Source organism: Manduca sexta, chromosome 9, assembly GCF_014839805.1.
Source record: "Manduca sexta isolate Smith_Timp_Sample1 chromosome 9, JHU_Msex_v1.0, whole genome shotgun sequence".
Classification (NCBI taxonomy): Eukaryota; Metazoa; Arthropoda; class Insecta; order Lepidoptera; family Sphingidae; genus Manduca; species Manduca sexta.
Genome location: NC_051123.1, coordinates 2,522,066 through 2,548,790, shown reverse-complemented (window position 1 = coordinate 2,548,790; position 26,725 = coordinate 2,522,066). Strand labels below are relative to the sequence as shown.

Below are 26,725 nucleotides of genomic sequence, written 5' to 3'. Positions count from 1 at the left end.
CCTCGACGTCCATAGACAAGTGCCATATCAACACTCAAACATCCGTTTCCTGCTATCAGAGGAAGCCATATTTGATTAGGTCCAAAAATTGAGAAACGCCGAAGGAAACGAAACGGACAAATAGTATTCTTCTAAGTAAAATTTCTGCCTAAATAAGAAGGATAAAATCACAATGTCTGGTGGAAGCAGCAGTAATAGAAATGAGTGCAGGATATACGTCGGGAACCTGCCACCGGACATACGAACAAAGGACATCCAAGACCTGTTTTATAAGTTCGGGAAAGTTACGTTCGTCGACCTGAAAAATAGGAAAGGCCCGCCATTCGCATTCGTTGAATTCGAGGACCCTAGGTGAGGATCAATATTTTGTTATGGATACATAATTAGTTATTGCGTCGATTAACATTACGCAGTGGAACGCTCATATTATTACCACAACACTACGCATAAAATATAATATGTTGTATTTTTGTTAATATATGAAAAAAGTTGTTAGGCTGACGTATTTTTTGTTGTGGCGGGAGGATCATCAACGTGGGTGTTTATCGAGGTCACTTAAGGTTATAAGCCTCGAGCATGTTTAAACGCACCATTTATCTGCTTACAATATACTGTTCTATTTATCTATGTTGTCTCACATCATTAATATAATATGTATTTGTATCGGGAATAAGACTACAATAGTCCAAATATATAAGCCTATAAACACATTTTGATCTTGAAATTTTGCAAAGCGGTTTTCCTGCTTACTATTAGGATGTGTTGCATTAAAAAGGCCAAGATTATTAACTTTATTTTCTAAGTAGTATATTGCCTTGTATCAAAAATTCAATGTCTAGATAATAAAATTAAATCTTGTTTAATGGTATGGTTGTAGGAATCTTCACACTTTCTTGAATTTTAGCAATGCAACTAAATGCTCTGCTACCCGCAATTAAAGATGCTAGTTTACGTTTTAAAATCAGAATCGTCAAGTTAAATTGCAGTCCAAACAGCTATTGCTAAGGCTTTGCTTGTAGGTCTTCATGTACAAGTTGATTCCCAAAAAAATGTGAACTGTAAGCTTATTTAAGGTTATAGTACAGACACAAGATAATTTAATTTTATGTAGATAGTGGTGTAACTGCACTGTAAATGCATGTAGCAAATTTATTGAACATGGAGCCTACACAACATGAAATATAAAAATTGTTTTCAGTGACATTGTTTTTGGTTTTGTTCCCAAAAGACAAGTTTCTCCATCACATGCTCATTGTCCTCCCAGGCGAGAGACTGATGCATTTACCCATCATATCGCGCTATTTTAACAACACTGTATTGATAAAACTTCAGATAATTGATTGTACCTTACTTTATCTTATTAAGTATGCAGTATATCAGTGTTATAATATGGGAAGTAGGAAAATAATATTTAGAAAATGTTTATAACAACAATTTCAGCCATATCAACTGTACTTCATTGTACCGCACTGTTTAAGTAACATTAACATAGAATACAGCTGCGTAGCATTAATTGAGAACAAATAATTGTGAGCAACTGCATATTTGTAGCTAAAATTATGACAAAATCTATCAAGAAATTACAGGCAGTATTCACACTTAAAATGATTAGACCTCATGATAAGTCATTGGTCCTTACCGTAAGTAAATAATTTCCTAATATTGTACTTATGCTGACTATACTCTTACATAGATTGTTTATACAGAACAGTCTGATGTAAAACTAGACTATGGACGGAAAAAACAAACATTTTGATTCAGTATTTCATCAAAAATTTTAAAAGAACATATTATATTATATTTATATTAACATGTTTATGTAAGTTTCAATTTATATAACATTAAACTCTTATTTTAAAATGAATACAAGTAATCTAAAAAATTACTACATATTTTACAATGTCTGGAAGTTATTTATTATCAATAAATATTATCAATAAATTAATAATGACAACATAAGCTTAGTATCAGTATGACAAAATATTTTTTGTCATATTATCACAATTAATAAAGTAGTTTATATTGACTTTGATAAAAAAAAGGAATTACACTTTAATCAAATACCATTTCTTCCTCATGGCTTTACTTGTATCAAAGACTGGCTTTTTATTCCCAGTAAATAAATAGAGTTATGGAAAGTAAAGGCAAGAACCGTATGTATGTAGGAAAAGAGTTAATTGAAAAGCTTCAAATTGTGGCACTATGGTAGCAAATGGATCAATTTTAAAGATCCTAAAGTTATTAGAGTATCAATATCCTAATAATTAATTAAAAAAAGAAATAAGACTTCTGCTTTGTTATAGTTGAGTATTTATTTACTACAGTATCATCAACCTCAATAAATTCCACACTAGTCACCAGAGATACTCGGCTTACAACTGCTAAATTCATGTCACACTGTTATACTGCTAGTGACTATTCTGGTGGGTTTTTAAGTTCTAATTTACTGCTTACAACAAGACTCTTTTTCAACATGTCCTCTTGACAAATCTTCTCTATTTTTCATAAAGTGAGTAAAAAATATGTTTTATAAAAAATAAATATTACAAATTATAGATATTTTCTTTCTCAGTAGTTTGTATGTACAAATATTTTATTTGCATTTAATATCTATAGATCTTTTAAAAGTATTTGATACCTTCTATTTGAGATCTACTTACAAAGTCCAAACAATATTGACCTCTAGAGGCAACTAAATAAGAATACATTAATGTAAAGATTTTAAAAGTACATAATATATAATTAACATTGTGCATGATATAAAAGTATTACCACACAATGTACTATTTGTTAGTACAATGGAGCATTGTTAATTGTATGATTTGAAGGTTAATATTTATTCTGCATTACTTACTTGTATAATAAGCTAACTGAAGTAGCTTTAAATAAAACTTAAATGTGGAATCAAATTTAGTATTGAAATCTATATATCTATACTATTATATAAAGCTGAAGAGTTTGTTTGTTTGTTTGAACGCGCTAATCTCAGGAACTACCGGTCCAAACTGAAAAATTCTTTTTGCGTTGGATAGCCCTTTTGTACGTGGAGTGCTATAGGCTATATATCATCACGCTATACCCAATAGGAGCGGAGCAGTAATGGCTGATCTCAGGAACTACCGGTCCAAACTGAAAAATTATTTTTGTGTTGGATAGCCCTTTGTTCGTGGAGTGCTATAGGCTATATATCATCACGCTATACCCAATAGGAGCGGAGCAGTAATGGCTAATCTCAGGAACTACCGGTCCAAACTTAAAAATTCTTTTTGTGTTGAATAGCACTTTGTTCGTGGAGTGCTCTTAGTTATATATCATCACGCTATGACCAATAGGAGCGGCAGTAATGAAACATGTTGCAAAAACGGGGACAATTTATTAGTTTTGAGAGCTTCCGTTGCGTGCACTGCGTAAACGGTTAAAGTTATGCAACAATGATGTATGACGGGATTGTTCCTCTTAAAAAGTTCTAAAAAATATATTATAAAACAAAAGTCCCCCGCTGCATCTGTCTGCCTGAACGTGTTGAACTCAAAAACTACCCAACGTATTAAGATAAAATTTGGTATGGAGACAGTTTCAGACCCCGGGAAGAACATAGGGTCCCGGGAAACTACTACTTTCATAACGGAAAACTTTAGCCTGAAAAACTTTATAACGCGGGCGAAGCCGCGGGAAAAGCTATACTATTATATAAAGCTGAGGAGTTTGTTTGTTTGTTTGTTTGTTTGAACGCGCTAATCTCAGGAACTACCGGTCCAAACTGAAAAATTCTTTTTGCGTTGGATAGCCCTTTGTTCGTGGAGTGCTATAGGCTATATATCATCACGCTAGACCCAATAGGAGCGGAGCAGTAATGGCTAATCTCAGGAACTACCGGTCCAAACTGAAAAATTCTTTTTGGGTTGGATAGCCCTTTGTTCGTGGAGTGCTATAGGCTATATATCATCACGCTATACCCAATAGGAGCGGAGCAGTAATGGCTAATCTCAGGAACTACCGGTCCAAACTGAAAAATTATTTTTGCGTTGGATAGCCCTTTGTTCGTGGAGTGCTATAGGCTATATATCATCACGCTATACCCAATAGGAGCGGAGCAGTAATGGCTAATCTCAGGAACTACCGGTCCAAACTGAAAAAATATTTTTGCGTTGGATAGCCCTTTGTTCGTAGAGTGCTATATGATATATATCATCACGCTATACCTAATAGGAGCGGAGCAATCATGGCTAATCTCAGGAACTACCGATTCGAACTGAAAAATTCTTTTTGTGTTGAATAGCCCTTTGTTTGTAGAGTGCTCTAAGTTATATATCATCACGCTATGACTAATAGGATCGGAGCAGTAATGAAACATGTTGCAAAAACGGGGACAATTTATTAGTTTTGAGAGCTTCCGTTGCGTGCGCTGCGTAAAGGGTTAGAGTTATGCAACAATGATGTATGACGGGATTGTTCCTCTTAAAAAGTTCTATAAAATATATTATAAAACAAAGTCCTCCACTGCATCTGTCTGCCTGAACGTGTTAAACTCAAAAACTACCCAACGTATTAAGATGAAATTTGGCATGGAGACAGTTTGAGATCCTGGGAAGAACATAGGCTCCCGGGAAACTACTACTTTTATAACGGAAAACTTTAGCCTGAAAAACTTTATAACGCGAGCGGAGCCGCGGGCAAAAGCTAGTATTATATATAGAGGATATGTGATGCATAAATGTTATTATGGATATGGTGTTACATGCTTTGTTTATGATTAGAACTCCAAGAATAGAAGAAGTCAGTCATGTGACTTGAAATGAAAACTAGAGAAGAAATATATTCTTAAGTTGGGTTTTAGTCAGCCATAGCGAAATTCGGTTTGTGTTTAGCATCAGCCTAGAGTCTGGAATTAATGCACAATATGGCGATAGTTTCGCCCCCTAACCCGTGATGGGATGAATGACACTTGGCAAAAGCAGTTGGGCGTAGTGTGTGTTTAAATCCGTTTTCCTAACGCAACTTCATGATCTATGTTTGTTGTATCGCAGGGATGCAGACGACGCGGTGCGCGCCCGCGACGGGTACGACTACGACGGCTACCGCCTGCGCGTGGAGTTCCCGCGCGGCGGTGGCGGAGGCGGCGCGCGCGGCGGCCGCGCGGGCGCGGAGCGGTTCGGCGCACGCGGCGCGGGGCGCGGACCCCCGCGCGCCGCTCCGAGTACCGCGTGCTCGTCACCGGCCTGCCGCCCTCCGGCTCGTGGCAGGACCTCAAGGTGAGCACCACTACCGCTGCACAGGCTCACACATATACATCTTATCAGTGAAGCCAGGTAGGAAACCAACAATGAAATTATATTTACTTTTAGTGTTTCAATGCCATTGTTTAATCCCATTATGTGATATGTATTATATTTTAAAGTTTGTCAACACAACATAAATCCTAAAACTATTTAAATGTTACTGAAACTGACTGTTTACCTAATGTAAAACCACCACTGATATAAAAATGCAGGGTACATAAAATTATCTATACAAAACCTCTAATGTAGAAGGACATCATTCCATAAAAAAAAACCTATGAAAAGTGACAAATTAAAACAATTCAAAATTATATTTAAATTGCCACTATCGTGTTTGTAGGACCACATGCGCGAGGCGGGCGACGTGTGCTTCGCGGACACGTTCAAGGACGGCACCGGCGTGGTGGAGTTCCTGCGCCACGAGGACATGAAGTACGCCGTCAAGAAACTGGACGACTCGCGGTTCAGAAGTCACGAGGTAAGGGTTCAAACTGTCACGCTGTCTCTACAACTGTCTCTCACAAGATTTGTCTAATTAAAGTGATGTTATGATATTGGCATTTATCTTTGACAACTGGTGTTTAATATAATTGCAAAAGTAAACATTTTATATTTTCTTTAAAGTGTACTGCGTACATTGTACCTCTGTTACTAAAAAACGGTCAAGAATAATGTTATTGGAGGTAAAGGGAGACAAACAAATTAATGTTTTTTATTCATTCTTCAGGGTGAGGTAACATATATACGCGTGAAAGAAGACTACGGCGGCGGCGGCGGCGGTGGCGGCGGAGGCGGCGGTGACAGGTAAATGCGTGTTTATGTACTCAAACAGGATTCAATTTTGATCTTATGTAATTAAAGAAGTTTCAAATGACACCAAACATACCTCATGAAGGTAATGTTCATGGTTGAAACAGTCAATTAGTTTGCTCCATACTGATTGTTGGGAGGAGCATATGTAGATAATTTGACACGTTGATATTGTGAGTATGAGTGGTGGTGAGCGCTGGTGCTGAGATGAAGATGCGCAGTGTGTCGGGCAGGTCGCGCTCGTACTCGCCGCGGCGGCGCGGCTCGCCCACCTACTCGCCCGTGCGCCGCGACTACTCGCGCTCGCGCTCGCGCTCCCGCTCCCGCGACCACACCTACTGAGCACCGCGCCTGCCGCCCGCACGGTATGTACACGCGCACTACTGCAGCACACACCCACACTATACCTATGCGTCTAGTACGATGAATAACATCAGTTGTTTAAACACTTCTACGGGCCTAACACTTAACATCAGAAAGTCACACTAATGATGTCACACAGTTCATTGCACTCCCATTTGAATACAGTAAATTACTTATCTTGATCTTAAAACAGCAATCTCGGATGCTCAGCACATTTTTTGGATTTGGATCTTGTCCTCGCACCCAGGATATACTTGACTCCGGTCGGTACGACTACAAATCCCGTAATAAAAGAATCAAAAAGGATACTCAGTCTATTGGAATTCAGGAACATTGAGAAAATTTTGAATACATTGTCCCAAATTATATGAAGTTGTCACAATACCCTTAGCAGTCTAATCCCATACACAAGTAATTTTTGCCCTCACGGTTTTGGAGGACCTACAAGGATAAAGAAGATTTTCAAATCAGACCTCTGGCCATTGAAAAACTATCCCTAAGGACCATAACTTATTACTCACAATTGGACACAAGCAACTCACCTATTTAAGGAGGACGCATATTAATATACCATTGGATTAAATGCTGCATAAAATGGATTATTTCTGGAATTGTATGGAACTTATGAAGGTAGATGGAACATTCTAAATTCTCTTGAAGATTGTGAAAATACCAGTACAAAGATGTCTTGAACCCCGTTTCTGCCTGATGGATAAGATTTATAAATATTTACTGTTGTGTTCCAATAAAATATAATCATTTTACTTTTTAACATAATATAAACAGTTTTGAATGAACACATTCGGGACCTTATTTAATTCACCTGATGGCAAGTAAAGTGCGGTCCCATTACCAACCAATAACAGTGACCACCTATCTTTTACAACAACCAACAAGACTTTGACTGGTTTTTCACAAAAAAAAAATCAAATTGGACCATAGAGGATTATAAAGGATGTGCCACATTTTTAATATTGGAGCTGTGAGCCGTGACTCGACACTGAAGCCGATGTTATTACAGCGCTGCCCGGGCCGCCGCCGTCGCCGCCAAGCCGCAAGCTCTGCCTCCTTGCTCTGTACTCTGTACTCAACCCTATGCCCTTAGAAATAAGACACACATGTACCACACCAAGCGTCCACACTCAATCCCACGTCCTAATCGATATCGCGAGCACGAATGAAATCGATTACAATAATCGAATAATTTATTGATTACCGGACATATTTAACTGGCAATAAATGTTTATGCAATTCGTGCCAGCGATAGCAATTAAGACTAAGTTCACCCGACGAATGATAGCGATGATGTAAGTTTTTTTTTTTGGAACAGATGAAACTATAAAAATTACGTTCATTGTCCTTAAAAAACGTGAAGTTTATATGCTTAATATTGAGTTTGGACGCGTCGGTAACACAAGACGCGCCGCCCCGCCGACCCGCGGTGCACAGCCGAATGTCGTGTCAAACGTTAAACGCACACGTCTGTTAACGCCTTACTGAATACGGCAACGCCCGATTCCCGCCCGCATTGACAGTTGAGAGATATGCGCGTATAACGCTTGGTGCAATTATCGGAAGTCAGACATACTCGAAAACAATACGCTTCATGTTGGCCGGTCTGAAGTTAGTTACGAGCGGCGTCGCATTTATTATTATTTCCAGAGTGAGGGTGACGGGGACGTAGAGGGCGGGTGTTGACTGACTTCAGACTGGCCCGTGTTGTGGCAGCGGGGCGACGCGGCGAGTCGAGGATGTAATGAATTGTTTGACGCCAGATAATTAAAAAGGTTTTCTTTTGTTTCATCCACTGTGGATCATTGGATGTGCTTGGCTGGAGGTGTGAGTCAGGATGCCTAGGATCGGGAGGACGGATCGCGGGTAGGATCGGATTAGTCTCTGCGCGGGATGCACTCGGAATGTCTCTGGATCCGCTGCGAGCCGGACCGCCGGACCGCCGGACCGTCGGACCGTCGGACGGACCGCGGGTATGACGTTCAAATTATTGCAAATAACTTCTGTTGAGTGCACGCTCGGTACCGACGTATCAATTAATATTTGTTTGGATCCTTAACTCACACTTTATTTGCTTATCGATGTCTGCCGTTTATATTAGACGTAGGACGATGGCATAGGAACTAGCTTTGCTCATATTAGTGTGTCAGACCTAACAATCTCAGTGTCATACAGTGTAATTAGCATGCTTTTGGAGCTTTATAAACCTGCGACGAGGCGAGGGAGAGTGTTCGCGGACGGACGCCGCCGGTGTCGTGCACAAGTCTGGTTATACTGTCCTCTCATATGTACTGTACCTTAGACGAGTCTCGCTCGAGTGAAGTGTTGACCATCGCGCGGCCGCACCCGCCCGATGTACCTTATATCATAGATTTATAAATTGTGCAAAATAATTGTAATTTAGATACTGGATCTGCATTCCAAAGACCAACACAGTTTGATGGACTTAATAAATTCCCTAATAAATTTAATTTTGTTTTATTGTTACCCTTCCGTCTAGAACTCTAGTCATTGCATTCGATCTGTGTTTGATTTTCGATTATTAAATTAACATGAAGTATTGGAAATAGGCATTCATTTAGTTCAGTAACTGAAGCTAGTAAACAACCTTATTCAATTGCAATAATAAAATTCATTTGCAAATGTCAGATTCATGAAACTATTATGTATTTTGATTGGCTTTTCGATACTGTCATAGTAATAACAACATTCAAAAATAAATAAAAATAAACAACACCGTTTAATACTTATTTTTATATACAAATCTAAACTTACACAAGGCAAACATCCCTCTATATCTTAAAGCCTGAATGTATCGCGACGGTACCGAAGGTCATGTTTTCGTACGTCACCTGCCTGAAGCCTGCGTCTTCGATCATCGCTTTGAATTTCTCCTGGAAAACGGAAAAAATTGAGATTTATTCTTAGACAAACTATAGAGGACGTGGTTGGTATGATTTTTCCCTCTGATCTATAAACGTGTCCATGATCAAATGATCATGGACACGTTTATAGATATTAGTGTGCAAAAAACAGGTCAAATTTTGAACATTGATTTATGTGTGTGTTAATATCGACACAATATAGAAGTACAGACCCCGCAGTAAACACCGAGGGAAACCTGCGAGCGGTATACTGGTACCCCCCGGCTTAACAACTGCGGGGCCCTGGAGGAAAAGGAAGAGGAGAAATAGGGGAGGAAAGAAAGGGGAAGGAAGAGGAAGTAATAGGATGGGCGGAGTGAATGGGAGCGGAAATCTTCACCAGTCCCTCACAGGCCCCTATGTGTATTTTCAACCATGGGGTATACACATTTCACTGTGTGCTTAGGGCCGCGACAAATATCCCCCTGAGCATAGGCGTGCATTCGGTGTGGAGACAGCGCACAAGAATTGCCTCAGGGGGTGACACAATATAGTTTGACTAGGTACCTGATTAGGAAACTGACGGATGCTCTCCACTAAGTATTGGTAAGGTTTCCACTGCCCCGCCACCAGCTGGCCCAGCACAGGGATCACTTGGAACGAGTACTGATCGTACACCCTGGCGAGAAACACATGGCAGATGAGCGTAAGTAATCGAAACGTAGGTGGTCAACAAATATGATGCTACTGTAAAAGTATAATGCAGGGATATAAATTTTGTTCACCGCTCGGAACAAGGCCCGATCAAGTTATTTAGCCGCTCTGGACAAAAATAATATTCACCGTCCTTTACATAACACCATGTATATCATGAGCTTATTATTATAAAGAAAATACTTTAAAAATATGTTTTGTCAGTCAAAGCATGGTAATTTTTATAAGGTTTTTCTGTCATAGAGACAAAATTGAGGAAGAAGCTGATTCCTAGGTATATGGTGTTACATTGATAGTAACTCATTCACGTAGTAAAACTAATGATCTACATACCTAATAGCCTGACCAGAAAAATATAAAACCCAGCCATGTAATAAAGACATAGAACTAATTCTTGAACTGACAATGTTAACTTCAAAATGTAAAAGCAAATGGCCCCAAAGTAGGTGAATTATTTTCCTGGTCATGCGCAATATAGATATTCGAGGAAGGACCAATGAAAGAGAAAGTACTGACCATTGTAAAGTATCGTTGGGTATTTGACTAAACTCGAGGCACATGAAACGCCCGCCAGGCGTCAGCACGCGGTAAGCCTCCTCCAGCACCTGAAAATTATAAAATACATTTATTTTATTGAGTAAACAAACGGACAAGCAGTCCGACGCTCATGGAGTTTGCAATGCCAGAGACACAGCCAAACCCTAGGCAACCCTAAAGGGAGGTGATCACTATTTTTAAGCCGCGTTTTAAGGGCAAGTCGTAGCGCTAGGGAACACCAGTACTAGGAGTTAATTCCAAAGTATAAACAAATATCCTACTGCAAAGAATATGTTGCTTGTTAACCTCGGAACGAGTCATGATCGATTTTCCACCTTATTGTATAGGTGTGTAGACACATCTTATCCATTTGGGTAGTTTGAAGCCTTTCCACCAGCAATGTCGGTCTTAGGGGCGGGGAATGCGCAGCCGCCGGGGACCTCGCACATTTGATTAGCTAGACTGTTTGTCCTATCACCCTCGGAACCAACAAATCCTCTTATATGCCAAGAAATTGAATTAACCTAGGACATTTATTTGCCTCTACCCGGAGCCTCGCATAGGCTAAGGCTACCTCTACCCACCAGCTAGTCAGAAGGTACTTTCTACTAACACCCTATATTATATTTAGCATTAGAAGTACCTTGTCAATGTGTGTACAGTTCCTAATGCCGAAAGCGATGGTGTAGGCGTTGTATGTGTCGTCGGGTATCGGCAGCTTCTCTGCGTCTGCGCAAAGCCAGTCGATGTCGACGTGAGATGACTCAGATGTGTAGCCTAATCTGGAAATATAATAAATAGGTTTGCAGTGCACTTTACAGCAATGGTATTTATAGAAAACCGTATCCTAGAAACTGAAAATGATAAAGATTAAATGGGGTAGTTATAGGACAGTGTATGATTTCTATGCTCATACACTGATTGGTCACTACACTAGATCTGTTGACCAAGGAGATACAAACCTATTTACTGGTAACTACTAGTTTTCAGTGCTAGAATTACTCTATGTTATAGTAAACTGGCTGAGAACTCCACAAAACAAGCTATATACATACATTCCTACATATGAAGTTACGATCACTAACTACACAGAGAAATCCTAAACTACCTTATAGTCTACATTCATAGTTTGTTGACTGACCGTTTAGCTCTTAGCTGTCCGACGTCCAGCATGGACTGGTTGATGTCGCACACGGTGACGCTGCTGCGCGTGCCGTCGGCCGCCGGACCCAGGTTTTGTAAGTATTTTATGTATCTGAATGTGATGTCACCTGATAATATTATTACATTCATTATTTATGATATAAAGAATATAATTTATAAATAGCATAAAGCTTACAAAAAGAACTTTTTTATATATTACCTGTTTTTACTGTAAGTAATTATTTCTTAAAAGTATACAGGTTTACGCAGATATGCTATTACCAAAAGGATATCTAGAGAGCAGACGGGGTGGGCCTCCTCATCCACTTACATTTTTTTATATTGGAAATCAAACTCTGCAGTCAACACCAGGGAAAACCTACGAATGGGATACTGGAATCCCTCTTCTTTGTGACTGCAGGTTGTAGAGGAAAGTTGAAGGATAGCTGGGAAGGAATTGAGGGGCAAGGATAAGGAAACCTAGGATGGACGAAGACTAGGAACTTTTTGCAAGCCCTTATAGACCTCAATGTGAGTTGGCAAGTCTATTAGGTTACACTAATAAGTTAGTACAACATACCTGTGCCGCCGGCCATGTCTAACAGCTTGGTGCCATGTGTGGGACACAGACGACACATGAAGGCATCCTTCCATACTCGGTGTATCCCAAAGGACATCACATCATTCATTAGATCATACTTGTTGGCCACTGTCTCAAATACCTGGTGGACTGGGGAGAAATACACATGTTCACAAGCGACGTAAAACTGTTTAAATAGATTTTTACAGATGTTAATTAGGTAGGTACCTATCATGTTGTAATGACAAAATTTTATATGATCTAGAGCAAAGATATTCGAATACTTCCTGACTAGGTTTTATAGAATATACAAAAGGTTTTCAGCTGTGGAGATAGCACAAAAGTTGGATATAATTTTATTGAGTAATTAGGGAGTGCTGAATTATAGCTATGTGTCGAAACATAATGTATTTACATTTTTCAGTCAAAAAATAAGAAGAAAATTAAAATTAAAAACATATCAAGGAGATACTGTTTACTTGAATTACTATACCTTTCTTCCACTTTTCATTCTCGTCAACAGTTTCAAAGCCGAAATGAGTCTGGCCTTCTTTCGTGGCAATGTCTTTCTCGACAATCTTTGTAGCCAGTGTCCGAACCCTGGATATTTGTTGGAGCGGAATTCGCTTGTCCACCAGTTTATATATAGCCTTTCTTAAAGCCATTATTAAAGTTTTGGAAATACTTTAGGTTATGAAGGACAAATTTTTATCAGCTGTTTGAGAAATGTCAAAATGGCATCCGACAAAAAACTAAACAAAACGTTTTGTCATACAATACAAATTACAGCTAGTTAGGTATCTAGTAATTTTAATTATGAAAATAGATATAAGATCTACATACATACTACAAGTAGTTAAAAATTGGAACTTTGCTCGCTGTATAGAATAGAATACTATGAATATCCAGTGTGCATACCTAATTTAATGATTATTTTAAAGTCTCCTTTCTAATACAGAAAAAAGGCAAAAATTATGTACCTAAAATTTCCACTCCTCAGTTATTTTACTTCTCACTAAATTTTTTTTTCCACAAATTTGACAGATATATGAATCAAAATATTCCAATAATCAGCACGGTGCAAAAACAAAACGCTAACGTTACCACAACAAAACTTTTATCTTTCGAAGAAAAAGATAAAATATGATTTCGTTGTAATTCTTTGGGCTAACTAAAGGATAATTCACAAAAATGACTTCAGACAATCGTAAGTACCCATTTGATCCATTACAATTACGAGAGTTAATTCAATAATGACCTCTAGTTTCATATAAATCTAGTTCAAATGTTTACTTTCTTCTGATATCATTTGTACCTGATATTTTATTAACATTTGGGAACAGTATCAATCTATGAACCTTCTTGAATCTGTATAAAATGATTCATAAGTTTTCTTGTAACGCGAATTTTTTACGTAATGCTCTATGTGTATGCAAAAATCGTCTTTAATGTACGACTATAAGGCAATGATAAAAGAAGTATAGAGGATGGGTAATATGGTCACGTGACATGCGGCACATTTCATGAACAAAATGGTGCCGACTCCGCCCCTTACAATAGTGATATGCTAGTACCGAAAATTTTGTATCGACATCGAAGAATTAAGAGAGACAAACAAGCCCCAAAAAGATCAAATACGAAAGGGGTTAGGAACTACCATAATATAAATATAACAAATCATAATGTAAACAAACAAACTGAAACTGATTTATAAGTAACAATTGTTAAACAAAGCAGTACCTGTTGTGACAAACATCCAGTTGTGTTTGATCTATATTTGTATGTTGCACTATTCCTTGCTAAAAATTTAAGTTACAGATTAAGATATTTATTTAATACATGATAAATGGAATAAGATAGCGTAGCCAGCAATTATTTGGTTGGTTTTATTTTATTTTTATTATTATGCTCTTTGATCGAGAAACATAACTATGGTTCAGCAAACTAAAATCAATGACCGTAAAAATGGTGGTTAAGATAATCAATTATAATAATTATTTGCAATAACAACAATATGATTATGTATCTATTTCCGTGCATGCAAAGGTTGCTCGAAACATAAGACCGCCAATTGTAAAAATATATCTTACATTTCATCTTTATGTTGTTTCTTTTATGTTTATCTATTCTTTTATGTAACAATTCTAATTTTATTCATAGCAATATATTAAAGTAATATTACTACTTATTAGGTGAAGTATAATAATCATTACTATTTTACTTATCGCGAATATTGTTGGAAAACAGTTATCTTTACTCGCGTTAATTAAACGTGTGGTTTATGCATATCTTCTCAAAATGTAAAGAAATATGTATTTGGTGTAGGATTCCAATCACGTCGCTCAATATTCTCAATTCATTTTGCCTTGGTTTTTAAATTTTTTGGTTATCTTAAAAAAATATTCTAATTTCACTTAGTTTGTCCTTCTGAATAATACAATATTGATGTGTGCTCTAACATTCTTTCCAAAGACAAAAACCGTAACTGATAAACGGGCGTCTGTTAAAATATCGATATCAATAATTTCTAAACAAATCCACCCACCCATCCCTAAGCTCGTGTGTAAACAAACATAATGATTTTAATGTGTATAAATCACGCCTAAAAGGGTCCAAAGCTTAACAAACCAGATCCACATATCATTTTAATTGATAAAAACACATCCAAAAAGTAAATATACAAAGATATTTGCTAATTTTCGGTAAAAACAGTTACTAACCTATGAAAAGATATTTCGGGGTCTTTCTTGCGTGAATTCGATTTGCATCCTTTCACACAACACTGAGTCATTTTCGAAACTTAACAAATACACTAATAAACACACTGAACAATTGAGAATATGATTATATTACTTTAAATTCAATATTTATGAAGATTTGTTTACATCGTCTGACACTACATGTACCTGCCGACTGCCCAGCATAAAATGGCGTTTCTGCCGCAAGGCGGTCCCAGTGTGTTGAAGTAAACGAAATAGTGCCATATGCGAAGAAAGCAATTATTTTTGTCTTTTTTTTGTTGCGTTCCAAATAAGCTTTGAGTAAAAGAGATAGACATATATATTGACAATTCTGCGTCGATTTCCCTAACATAAATATAACTTATTCATATAGCTAACTTTTGAGGCTTGTCCTCTTCATATTTAGTCATTGCTATAAGGTCGTGTTGTGTGTCACACAATTGTTCTATGGCTATTCAGATTTGTGCTGTCTACAGATCAAATTCTTTAATAACTCTTTCAGTCCTCAAGCCTACAGAACATGCGGTAGACCACTACAGGCAGCGGTTTAACTGGGATTGTGGAGTGTCGTGTGTCTTGATGCTGCTCCCCAAAGAAAAGAGGGAGTACATCCTGGAGAACTTCACTCAGATCTGCGAAGAGGAGGGATTCAGACAATCCACTTGGACTATTGATTTGTGCTATCTGCTAAAGAGGTGTGTATAAATATAGTTAGGGTCAAATGTAGGTAGTAGATTTATTTAAAATAATGCTAATACTTTTGTTGGTGGTAGGATATATTTTATATCCACCCAGATAGCATCATCTCTCCTTAGTCATTATTCTATTGGATACACTTACCATCAGATGCAATATGGTCACTTTGCTGTGCTCATATAAAATAAAATAACATGGACTACTTATCACATCTCATTGATGTTCCAAAGCAAATTATGCAATTTTCAACTTAAAACCACTTTGATTACTTGCCATTATTATATGCATGTAATATTCCTGCAAGGGCCAGGCAAGTTATCATAATTGCACTTATTTGTCAACAGGTTTGGCATTAAGCATCGCATGAACACCACAATGTTTGGAGTCAATGAGGCATACAGCCGCTATGGGTATTATGACAAAATTATTCACTTGGTATGTGAAAATTCAACTCATGAAACACTTAAGCTGGCTTGCACAACCCACTTCATATTATTAACACTAAATTTATTTAAATAATAGTGCTGCCTGCCATCTCCTAATGGATGATAGGGACACAAGTTCTGAATGAATTCAGCCCTAAATATATTTTTGAAGTTGTGCAAGCCAGCTCACAGGTTCTTCAGCAGTTAGTTCATAACAAATTTAGTATGTCAAGTAAACTGATATAGATGTTAATTTGTTCTGTCTCCAATAACTTGATTTATCAATTTAACAAAACTACCCTCTCAGTAAAATTCTTAGCAAAATTCTTCTCAACAAAAGCTTAACATTTATTGCACATAGAATCAGATCTGGATACATACCATTGATCAAGTTTGGCTTCTTAATGAATAAAACTAGTAGCCCCAAACGTGATCTATTGGAATGTGTCCAATAAAAACAGAAAGAAAATCATTACTAAAGGATTTAAAAGATAAATTTTAGAATTGGGTGTAGTCCAAACAATCTTTGTTACTCTGTATATTTCGTTAAATTGTTATTCATTTTTGATGATTCTTTTTTTGTAATGGCTTTTCACATGTGTAAAGCCGCATGCGACACCTAGTCATATTTTGCAGTTCATGTTAATAAACCAAGTTTAAAGAAACGATATTTTAACACAGTTTTTAATCACCATACAATATCCATATGTTCTCAGGATAGAGAGCGCGTGCAACGTAGATTCGAAGAAGCCAAAAGCCAAGGTCTGAAGGTGGAACAGCACTCCACCAGTACCGAGGAGCTGTTGCGGCACCTCTCGCAGCACGGGCCCGCCATAGTACTGGTTGACGCGGGGCTACTGGTCTGCGATTTTTGCAAGCATAATAAGCTGAAGGTGGAATTCAGGTATGCTTTAAATTCATTATATTGGCCACCTTCTGCGTCATTTTTCACCCTATATGTAGTCTCTAAAACAGTAGCTGCCACGCTTCATACCTAACTTTACCCTACTCAGAGACTCGTTATAGATATAGGTATTTATAACACTGAATCTATTGTATGATGTATCGCTTTATGGTGTACGATTGGACGTGCGCAGGCGCTGCTTCGGCGGCAGCTACTCGGGGCACTACATCCTGGTGGTGGGGTTCAGCGGGCGCAAGGTGTTGTACCGCGACCCGGCGCTGAGCGAGCGCGTGTGCGGCGCCGCGCCCGCCGCGCTGCACCGCGCCCGCCGCGCGCCCGGCACCGACCACGACCTCATACTCGTCTACACCGACAGCTGATGTTGGCGGAACAGACGCAGGTCATGTGTCGGCCTCGGCCACCTGCATACAGGAAAACTCTCTTCAGCTAAACTTTACGCTCTGCCAACATGGCCGAAGGTTCCTAGCGAGCGCCGAAATTGAACGAAATAAATATATTTATGTATAACTCAAAACAAATTAAAAGATAATTTGTCATGTGGGTCGACAGCCGATGAGGAATCTATTAATTGATCTTTTGAATAAATATAACACGTTTTTTTTCATTTCACTGTAAACGCATTATAGGTATTTCAATTGTTTTTATGACTCACTATTTTTTTGGCGCGAATAGACATTATTGCTAATGCTGCCTTGGCGGCCAATAAATCCTTGTTAATGTATTATGTTTAATTTTATTCATTTGAAACAATTATTGTTGTACATAAAAATATATAAAAGCAAGACAACATAAATATCGTAGATAATTATACAACCAACTACATTATTCAACAAGATTTAGTATCAAACTAATTATAAAATTTATACAACGCAGTACAAATATTTAAATATTCTATTGTATAGGCATACAAACAACTAGTTGTAATATTCCTATTGCTAGACTAAAATGCACCCGTCCCATGAGTTGTGTGATATTTTTTGAAACATCTCGCATTATTTGCTGGTGGTAGGATATATTTTATATCCGCCCGGAGAGCGACCACCGTACACTAGGTGTTAAATCTCGCCATAGTGGTCCACGTAAGTATGAAGCGTTCCGGGATCAGCTTGTGTCTATTCGGTTCCAACAAGCATTCCCTAGACTGGAGTAATCTTTCTTGTGATTGCGCCACCTGTTCCTAAGTATCTTGGAAACATGTGCCAAGTGCCTTTATTGCGTAAAATTAACCAAATTATTGTAGTGCAATATTATGCCCTTTAATATAATAACCTAATAAGAGTTCACAAGCGAGTTCACAAGAACACCTTTCTCAAGATATTGGGTACCTATTATTACCTGTAGGTAACCTATAAAAAAGATTTCAATTAAGTAGTTGTGATTATTTTACTATAAAGTTATGTGTGTATTCTTTGTGAATCATCGCATGCTTTTACGGTGAAGGTAAAAATCGTGAGGAAATCTACATACCTGAGAAACTCTGTATAGGAATTTTGAGGTTGTGTGAAGTCTACCAATCTGCACTAGATCAACGTGGTGGACTAAGGCCTATTCCTTCTTAGTAATAGAGGCCCGTGCCCAGCAGTGGGACTGTATCTAATATTATTATTATATTTTACTATAAGTAATATAAGAAATTAATGAAAGCTTTATTACAAAAATACACCTTTGTATGAAATTTAAAGGTTGAGTTTTATTTCCTTGTCCAAGGACAATGGCCATAATATTGTTTTTTCCTAAATAGTATTTGCCGTGACGATTAAAATAAACTAGTTCTACGAACGCCTGCAATTGACGCGATAACTTACAATAAAAATTACTGGAACATAACATATTACGAAGTTGTAATAACAATTATAATTGCTAATCTATCAATAAATCTTACGCCACATAAATGGTGTATGTGTTTGGTGCATCGCTGCCAGATGACTCTAATGAAATCCCTCAAAAATTAAGTAAAGGTGTCTCGGAAAATGACTGGCGAAAAAATTGGAACGAGAAACCTAAAAAAGTGCACTTCGTGCTTTTCACTGGTTATTTTGAAATCAAGTACAGTATTATATTTTGCGGTCAATAAATACATTTCTGCCCCCATATTCATCCATAGCATCAAACAACGCACAAAATTTGGGGAGAACCCTTCCTGTCTTGCAAATGTAGTCTGTTGTCGGCACTTACTATAAATAAATTTTATCTATGCCACAGATTATACTAGTCTAATCCGCAATAGATTGAAATGTGAACCCTTGTCTATGATTAGGGAAGTACTCGAATCGCCCACCTACTGCCAACATCACGAATTTAATGCAATTTCATGGTCACTTATTATCAAAGATTTATTATTGTATTATTTCTTAGTTTACTGTTATTTATTATTGCGTAATATTTATTGTATGCAATATTCTAACGTAATTTTAGTTTGAGTCTAAATATCAATTCGAGAATATTATACTTTCAGGTGTATTTTCACATATAAACACATGTTCTATTACCTGTTCTGGTAATCGAACCTAAAATGCTGAAACGGGGTCAAAACTGCAACAATTGAAATGAAATATCAAAATAATAATGTGACACATAATATATATATATCTATCAACTTCAATTATTTTTTGTTATGGAACTTAAACAGTTTTTTATTTAGAATAGAATATTATTTGCATATTTTTTTTATTCTACAATTTTTTTTTATGTTTTCTAAAGTTATATTTAATCAACAGCTATGTAAGTATAGTAGAACAAGCAAGCGTATGCGCAATCAATACGCATGACATGAAAATATTTGTTTATAACAAACTAGCGACCCGCCCCGGCTTCGCACGGGTGCAATATTTCTCCACTATTTAATGGATGTTATTATACATATAAACCTTCCTCTTGAATCACTCTATCTATTAAAAAAACCGCATCAAAATCCGTTGCGTAGTTTTAAAGATGCATACATAGATAGGGACAGAGAAAGCGACTTTGTTTTATACTATTAGTGATATTTATATCTTGGTCTAAAATCTACTGTAGGTTGATTCCCTATGCTACTCGCGATAACACACCGTAAACGCGTGTTGTCAAAACAAGCTCTAAACACAAACGCGTTTCATATACGCGCCACGATGTGTAATTGAAAAATAGGTATTGTGTATGCCATACGATAGGTTGTCTATGCTTAATATTTTTTATATTACGAAGTGTTAATGCGTTCAGAAATCTTTCATCCCCTCGAATCGGCAAGTATCGGTTTTTGAAAAGGCTTTTTTGTTTGTATTCGTGATATTAAATGATGTAACTCGAATAAATCACTGCCAAACTTTATTTAATCCCATTTTTGTATATACTTAAATGTAAGAAACATGAAAGGAATATAAAAATAATTTAAAGAAATTTCTGTAGACTGTGATTGTTTTCAAACGAAAAAATATAACTTCAAAATTATTGTCAAATGTCAATGTCATAGACTTATTTACTTGATTTGTTTACTAAAGCCACATTTTAAAAATTGAATTGAATTGATATATTTAATGCTACTGAAGATTTTACACGAATGCTGTTATATGAGTAATAGTAAATGCTGTTGTGCTAATGCAGTTTGTGCTAAATTGGCGCTAACAACGTATATTAAGAGGAATTCTACGGACCTTCCATCATAAAATTTGTTGCAAAATCGTTAAGGCATTAACTCAATTTTTTTATTTAGTTAAATAATGTGACGAGGATGCCGTTTATCTGATGATAAGCGATACGACCGCCTATAAACAGTTACAATGCCATCCGGAACTTTGAATTGCAAAGCACTATGTGACGTTCCACAGTAGGTTTTCAGAATGAGACAAAGATTTTAGGTCTTATAAAGTAATTACGCTAGTTACAATTTCCTCTAAACCGGTACACATCAGTCCATGGACACAGTTTAACTTGGCTATAGAAACAGACATTGCCGTAGACACCTTATAACTATCAAGACAGACATTCACATATAACAGACTTACCACCAATAATTAAAATAAGTGTATATTGCCTATTAAACGTGATTTTTTAAAAATGTATAGCTCTATTACCTAGTAACTTCTATTAGCCGATCAACCGGTATTAATCTTTTGGAATAAAAAGTACTCTATTCAATCCACAGCTCACTGTCTGAGTACCATATTTCATACACATTCATTTAGTTATTAAGGTGAAACTGATTAATTAACAAACATTCAAACTCATGTATAGAAATTTTACTTATATTATGTTATCTAAGACTGAACAACAAATAAAAAATAAAACAAAGATAATGTGTTGTTAAAACTGAGTATATTTTACTATTATTTATTTGGAATATCTTGCATTCCACTATCCTGTAAAAGTAAATAATTTTATTATTACATTTGATATTATCAGTTTTGTTAACATTAGTATTCAATGTAAGATGCCTTTGGTCTCCTAAAATAAAAAGGAAGTGTTTGTGCAAACAATTTTAGATTCAACATGATTACATACTTTTGTATTTAATTGTTTAAAATGATTGGGATTACCTACATGAAATTTTTGCTTTGTTTCCCTGGATCGATATTCACATTTTGAAGATTTTGATATTTAATTTAAAGCTGGCTAAGCCCTTGATTAAGACCTCTACCAATTACTTATAACAACAATAATGTATAACTAGTAAAAATTTCTTCAATAATCTTTATTGTTATCAAACTTTATAGGTACAAAACTTTCACCACAAAGAAACTACATAGTATTAATTGTAACGTACATAATTAAGAAAACATATTGTTTAAAAAGATACCTTCATTAGTGTTTTATATTTGTTTGCCTATCTATTTACTAATAGAAATATTACATCGAAGTAATAAAAAATAAACTTGATTGACCTCAATTGTTGTCAAAAGTCGGGTTGCCAGTAGTAAAGTAGCTTATTTTTCACCGCTGAGCCCATAACACAAATTTGACTATCAAGATACAAAAACATAGGTTTGAATATTAATTCGATCATTTAGGATTTATGTTTGTTTTTGTTTCTGATAAGGTAGAATATTATATTTGAGTTTTCACGATGTAAAGAGGATACTATCGTCAATAGAAATTATACAGTCGTTGTATCTAAATAATTAATTTGTCTAAACGCGCATAGACGCGCTGGATTGCCGCACGTTATTTTGACAATTCGTAACATGCCCGTAAGGCGGATGTGTCACACCCTCATCGTGTTCATGAAATGTCAAATTAGCATCCAGAATACTCTTACACAGTCATAACACGAAGTTAACGAAACACGCCGTGTTACAAGTTCGACATTGTCGTAGAGAATCATGCCCCAGTTACGATTAACAAATTGAACAGTCACACATAATTCTGATCCCTTTCATGCTACCATCTTGCTCATTGTTATTCTATTTGATCTGATATCAACTGCGACTTACAGAAAACGTTCAGTGTATCTTGTTATATTTAATCGTTGCGTAATCGTAAACGTCATCGAGGTGTTTCCCCGACCATAGACAAAGTTTATGTATGTTTGCTATTATTAATTCGTTATAGTATTACCTACTTGTTTTACTGATTGTTATTTTTTACATTGTTTTTAATAAACAATAGTTAACGTTTGAGAAAGCAATTGATTTTAGATATTTAATGTGGGGACAGTCCCTAAAAATAGGTACAGTGCGCGCGTGAAATAACTAAACACACGCGTAAATATGTTTTTTTTATTTCTGATTATTATCTTATTTTATATAAATACAGAGTAAAATTAATAAAAAGTCTAAGTAAATATGTACCAGTGAGGGATGATGCGCTGTATAGTATACGTGTATGTCGCTGGATGCGTCGCTTCCAATAGGTCGATCTGGAAATCTTTAGAGGAGGCCCATGTTCAGCAGTGGATATCCTGGCGCTGATTATGATGATGATGAGGGATGATATAACTGTAGTCGCCGTTATGCTTAACCTCTTGTAGAAATTCATTCCGTTCCAAAGACACAATTTTATAAATAGAAAACTGAAAACTATTTCACATTAGCAGAAATGTCACAATCAAAGTTTTTAATCGCCTTCAAAAAATAAGAAGGTTCTCAATTCCTCTCATTTTTCTGGTTATTAGGATTGAGCATCCGGTCTAGTGTAGCAAGCTTAATAAGCGTGGTTTCATTATGGAAAGATGGGGATAAAATACGGTTCCAATTCTTTAGAATATACGCTGCGATACGACGACCACGTTATACTTCGCATGTGGGTATTTATGTTGTAAGACGTCTCTATGGTCTAACGCTCCATGAATTGTGGAGTGAAACCATTTGCCCGAACCCACTATGTATCTTCTTCTTTTTTTTGTTTCTTTTTTGTACCTTGTTTTAAATGGTTGTGTGCGTCCCAGTATATTGTGCGAATAAATGTTTCTTTCTTTCTTCTGAAACGCTACAAGTTTGATCCACTTCGAGGCTCCTCGAGGCATGCATACCCATGCACGGGAGGACATTGGTCGAGGCCCTAAGTTTTATGTTTTGTAATAACACCCGAAGTATACTTTCTCATTTATTATAAAACGTATTTTTAGTTGTGTTACATGACAGCACTGAAATCTACGCGCTCCTTTTCATACGTCATAATTGACACCCACTAGGGCGGATACATAAGACTAAGCATACAGTTAGATGTGTAAACCTCATGGTTGCCAATTCACATTGAGGTCTATAAGGGCTCGCGAACATTTCCTGGCCTTCTCCCCTCCTTCCATTCTAAGAAGTTTCCTCCACACTTCCTTCTTCGCTATCCCCTCTCAACTTTCGTCCACGGCCCTGTAGTCGGTAAGCCGAGGGATTCCATCCCATTCGCAGATTTCCCGTGTAGAGTGCGGGGCTCGATACCCAAAAAAAACAATGTTGGCTAAATACTAATAATTATTGGCATATACAATTATTTTATAATATCAGACATACATGTGTTCATTACACCAACTAAATACATACATCTCACACCCATTTTATGAAAGCAGTCATCAGTTTTAACTTGCAACAAAATTAATCAAATAAAGATATAAGGCGTTAGAAATCATATATATTACATATAGCTTGAAGTCTTGCCATGGCATTAAAAGTAACGTACAATTTGAACCAGATGAAAACATGCTGACATATCTCTGTTTAAAGAGACCCGTGCCCTTAGACCATTGTTTGAAGATTAATTAAATGGATTTAATATTTAAAGGTATATTGATCAGTGATAATACCGAAAATAAAATGCTTTTGAGATGTTACTATACTAGTTAGGGCTAAACGTAACAGTTGATGATAATAATAAAAGTTTAAATACAAGCAAATAGGTATCTACAAAATTTTAACTATAGGCTCGCTTATAATGCTATAAATTACAAATACTGACCGTTTGTAAACAAAACCTCACCTGACAAGCTTCTGTAGTATTGAGGACTGAAAAAGATCTGTTACTTGCAGATAAGTACCTACGACTAAATCTAAAGACCAGAACTCAGTGATGAATCTATTAGATGCACTTTAAAAAGGAAGCAATCTTACAGATGCTTACAATGTAATTTGTAAAGATTTTTGTTTGAAGTAAACTTAGAAGAAATGTAACGCGCCCAGTCCATAGAGCGGATTGAGTACCTATGATATATGAATTCCTATAAGGTATGTATACTACGTTAGTATACCTCCCTGCACTGCTATGAAATATTTAAACATTTTCATTGCTTTTCTCACCCATAATAATATAATAATAATAATATCAGACCTGTATTATATACTTGCCCACTGCTGAGCACGGGCCTCCTCTACTACTGAGAGGGATTAGGCTTTAGTCCACCACGCTGGCCTAGTGCGGATTGGTAGACTTCAAACACCTTCGAAATTCCTATAGAGAACTTCTCGGATGTGCAGGTTTCCTCACGATGTTTTCCTTCACCATTAAAGCGAACAATAAATTCACAAAGAATACACACATGATTTTTTTTTTTAGAAAAGTCAGAGGTGTGTGCCCTTGGGATTTGAACCTGCGGACATTCGTCTCGGCAGTCCGTTCCACACCCGACTAGGCTATCGCTGCTTTATAATAATATGCGTGCAGGAAAATTGAGTAATGAGATTTTTTTATATGGACACAAGAAAGTGACCCCACGACACCCGATGGTAAGTGGAGTGGGATCCAATAGAATGTCGACTGACGAGAGACGATTACCCCTCGACAGAAGACACAGTTATGCCGGCCTTATGGAACTAGATATACACAGGCTGATACCAGAACGCGACACACTTACGTGGGGCAATGTGGCGACATTTAACACCTCGTGTTCCTACCGTGGTCGCTATCCGAGCGGATATAAAATATATCCTACCACCAGCAAGGGTGGAATATTAAAAAACATGGATTAAACAGTATATAGTATGTGATACCGTAGCTTCAATTGTATTAAGTTGCTGTAGAAATTATTACTTATTTTTTTTATATTGATACACTCTCAGTATACCCTCCTACACACATTGCATCACAAAAGAAAACTTAGAACCGAAAATGGCATCACTTTACGACCTACGTAAGAGCTAAGTCATACATTTAAATTCAGAAGCTTCTATGACGTAAGACTTAGGTCATTCAACTGACCCTACACGTGTTGATTTGTTATACTTGTGCATTGTCTGTGTTATAATTTGTTATTCTTCACCTCTATTCCTTTCCTAGCACTATCGGAGTCTTTGTTGTCTACGGCCTCTCCCTGCTAGTCTGTGCGGGTAGGTCTAATAATTATTTTACACTTACTAACTTTTGTTCGCAGTTAGTCTCTCGTGGGAGTTAGTTTGTGAGTTATTTAAAAATAATATCCAAACAGTTCAAGATTATATAGAGCGGACATCAAGAAAATTGGCAAATAAAACTTTTGAGCTTACATGATTGTTATTCAATCTACCGTGAAATAGCAAAATATCCATGTAAAATACTTCATATTTTTTTCCATATCATGATTTGCACATTTTTGATGCAATTATTTGCATATATCCTGTAAATATATTCTTTTTGTATTAATATCTAAGGACACTGTGACTTCCTGCCATACGGAATTTTTAAATAAAACAGCGATTTGCCAATTGGTAATAACTTTTGGAGCAACAATTTGGTCCTGATGTTCGGTCTATAACTAACTATATACTTTAATGTCTTTGCTTGTGTCCTCTTTTGAGGTTTAACCTAACTTTTCATAAACTTTCAATACAATGGGATCAGTGGTTTAACCTTGAAAGCGAAACAGACAGATCACTGTAATATTTTCCCATTATGATAATAATAAAGATTGTATTGTAGCGTATGATTCTGTGATTTTAGTTTTTTTTACTTGCTACGAATGCTTTTACATGCCTGCGTGATTATATACTTTTTAGATTCGGTAAAGATCGCAAATTGATATTGTTTCCAATTCGTATACTTAACAGACGAAATGTTCGGGGACATGGAAATCAAACCAAAAAAGATACAATGTTCCTAATACGTTGCAACGTGTAATAAGTTGGTCAGGATACCACCATGAGAGTGGTTTTAAAACAAAACGTAACTACTTCAGTAAGTACTCACACAAAAACAAAATAATGTTTGTGTAATCCCAAAAAAAAACGAACTATTGTGACACCAAATATCGTTTGCAGATGT

General features: G+C 36.6%; 4 protein-coding genes across 7 annotated transcripts in view; 2 read left to right on the top strand and 2 right to left on the bottom strand.

Moving 5' to 3' along the window:
- Positions 1-8,065, bottom strand: part of LOC119188876 — a 28,010-nt gene extending 19,945 nt beyond the window's left edge. Inside the window, exons 1-3 of one of the 2 annotated variants that reach the window (XM_037437002.1) lie at positions 7,927-7,931; positions 7,347-7,350; positions 2,368-2,371 (exon numbers count right to left, since the gene is read on the bottom strand). The gene's annotated coding sequence lies outside the window, so the exon portion shown is untranslated. Of the gene's footprint in view, positions 1-2,367; positions 2,372-7,346; positions 7,351-7,926 lie in introns of both variants that reach the window. The other variant, XM_037437003.1, reaches the window with a different exon arrangement.
- On the top strand, positions 8-8,935 carry LOC115448925 (serine/arginine-rich splicing factor 1A). The gene is given in 6 exon segments (XM_030176554.2): positions 8-351; positions 5,028-5,182; positions 5,185-5,252; positions 5,620-5,757; positions 6,007-6,083; positions 6,323-8,935. Coding segments are annotated over 6 exon segments (726 nt in total). The 5' UTR covers positions 8-172; the 3' UTR covers positions 6,432-8,935.
- A 246-nt stretch (positions 8,936-9,181) lies between these two features.
- On the bottom strand, positions 9,182-13,181 carry LOC115448924 (2-methoxy-6-polyprenyl-1,4-benzoquinol methylase, mitochondrial). Its single transcript, XM_030176551.2, has 7 exons — positions 12,796-13,181; positions 12,303-12,452; positions 11,721-11,850; positions 11,223-11,361; positions 10,559-10,647; positions 9,896-10,007; positions 9,182-9,358 (listed from the first exon to the last, which is right to left on the bottom strand). The coding sequence occupies exons 1-7, from the start codon at positions 12,965-12,967 to the stop codon at positions 9,257-9,259; spliced, it is 894 nt and encodes a 297-aa protein (XP_030032411.2). The 5' UTR covers positions 12,968-13,181; the 3' UTR covers positions 9,182-9,256.
- A 176-nt stretch (positions 13,182-13,357) lies between these two features.
- LOC115448927 (protein GUCD1) lies at positions 13,358-17,889 on the top strand. Of its 3 annotated transcripts, none has more exons than XM_037437008.1 (5): positions 13,358-13,765; positions 15,463-15,738; positions 16,084-16,174; positions 16,881-17,068; positions 17,262-17,889. In XM_037437008.1, exons 2-5 carry the CDS (start codon positions 15,491-15,493, stop codon positions 17,446-17,448), a joined length of 714 nt encoding a protein of 237 aa, XP_037292905.1. In that variant the 5' UTR covers positions 13,358-13,765; positions 15,463-15,490; the 3' UTR covers positions 17,449-17,889. The 3 variants fall into 3 exon arrangements, with proteins under 3 accessions (XP_037292905.1, XP_030032418.1, XP_030032417.1); XM_030176558.2 differs by having other exon boundaries at positions 13,383-13,509; positions 15,546-15,738; XM_030176557.2 differs by lacking the exon at positions 13,358-13,765 and having other exon boundaries at positions 15,402-15,738.
- The last annotated feature ends 8,836 nt before the right edge of the window (positions 17,890-26,725 follow it).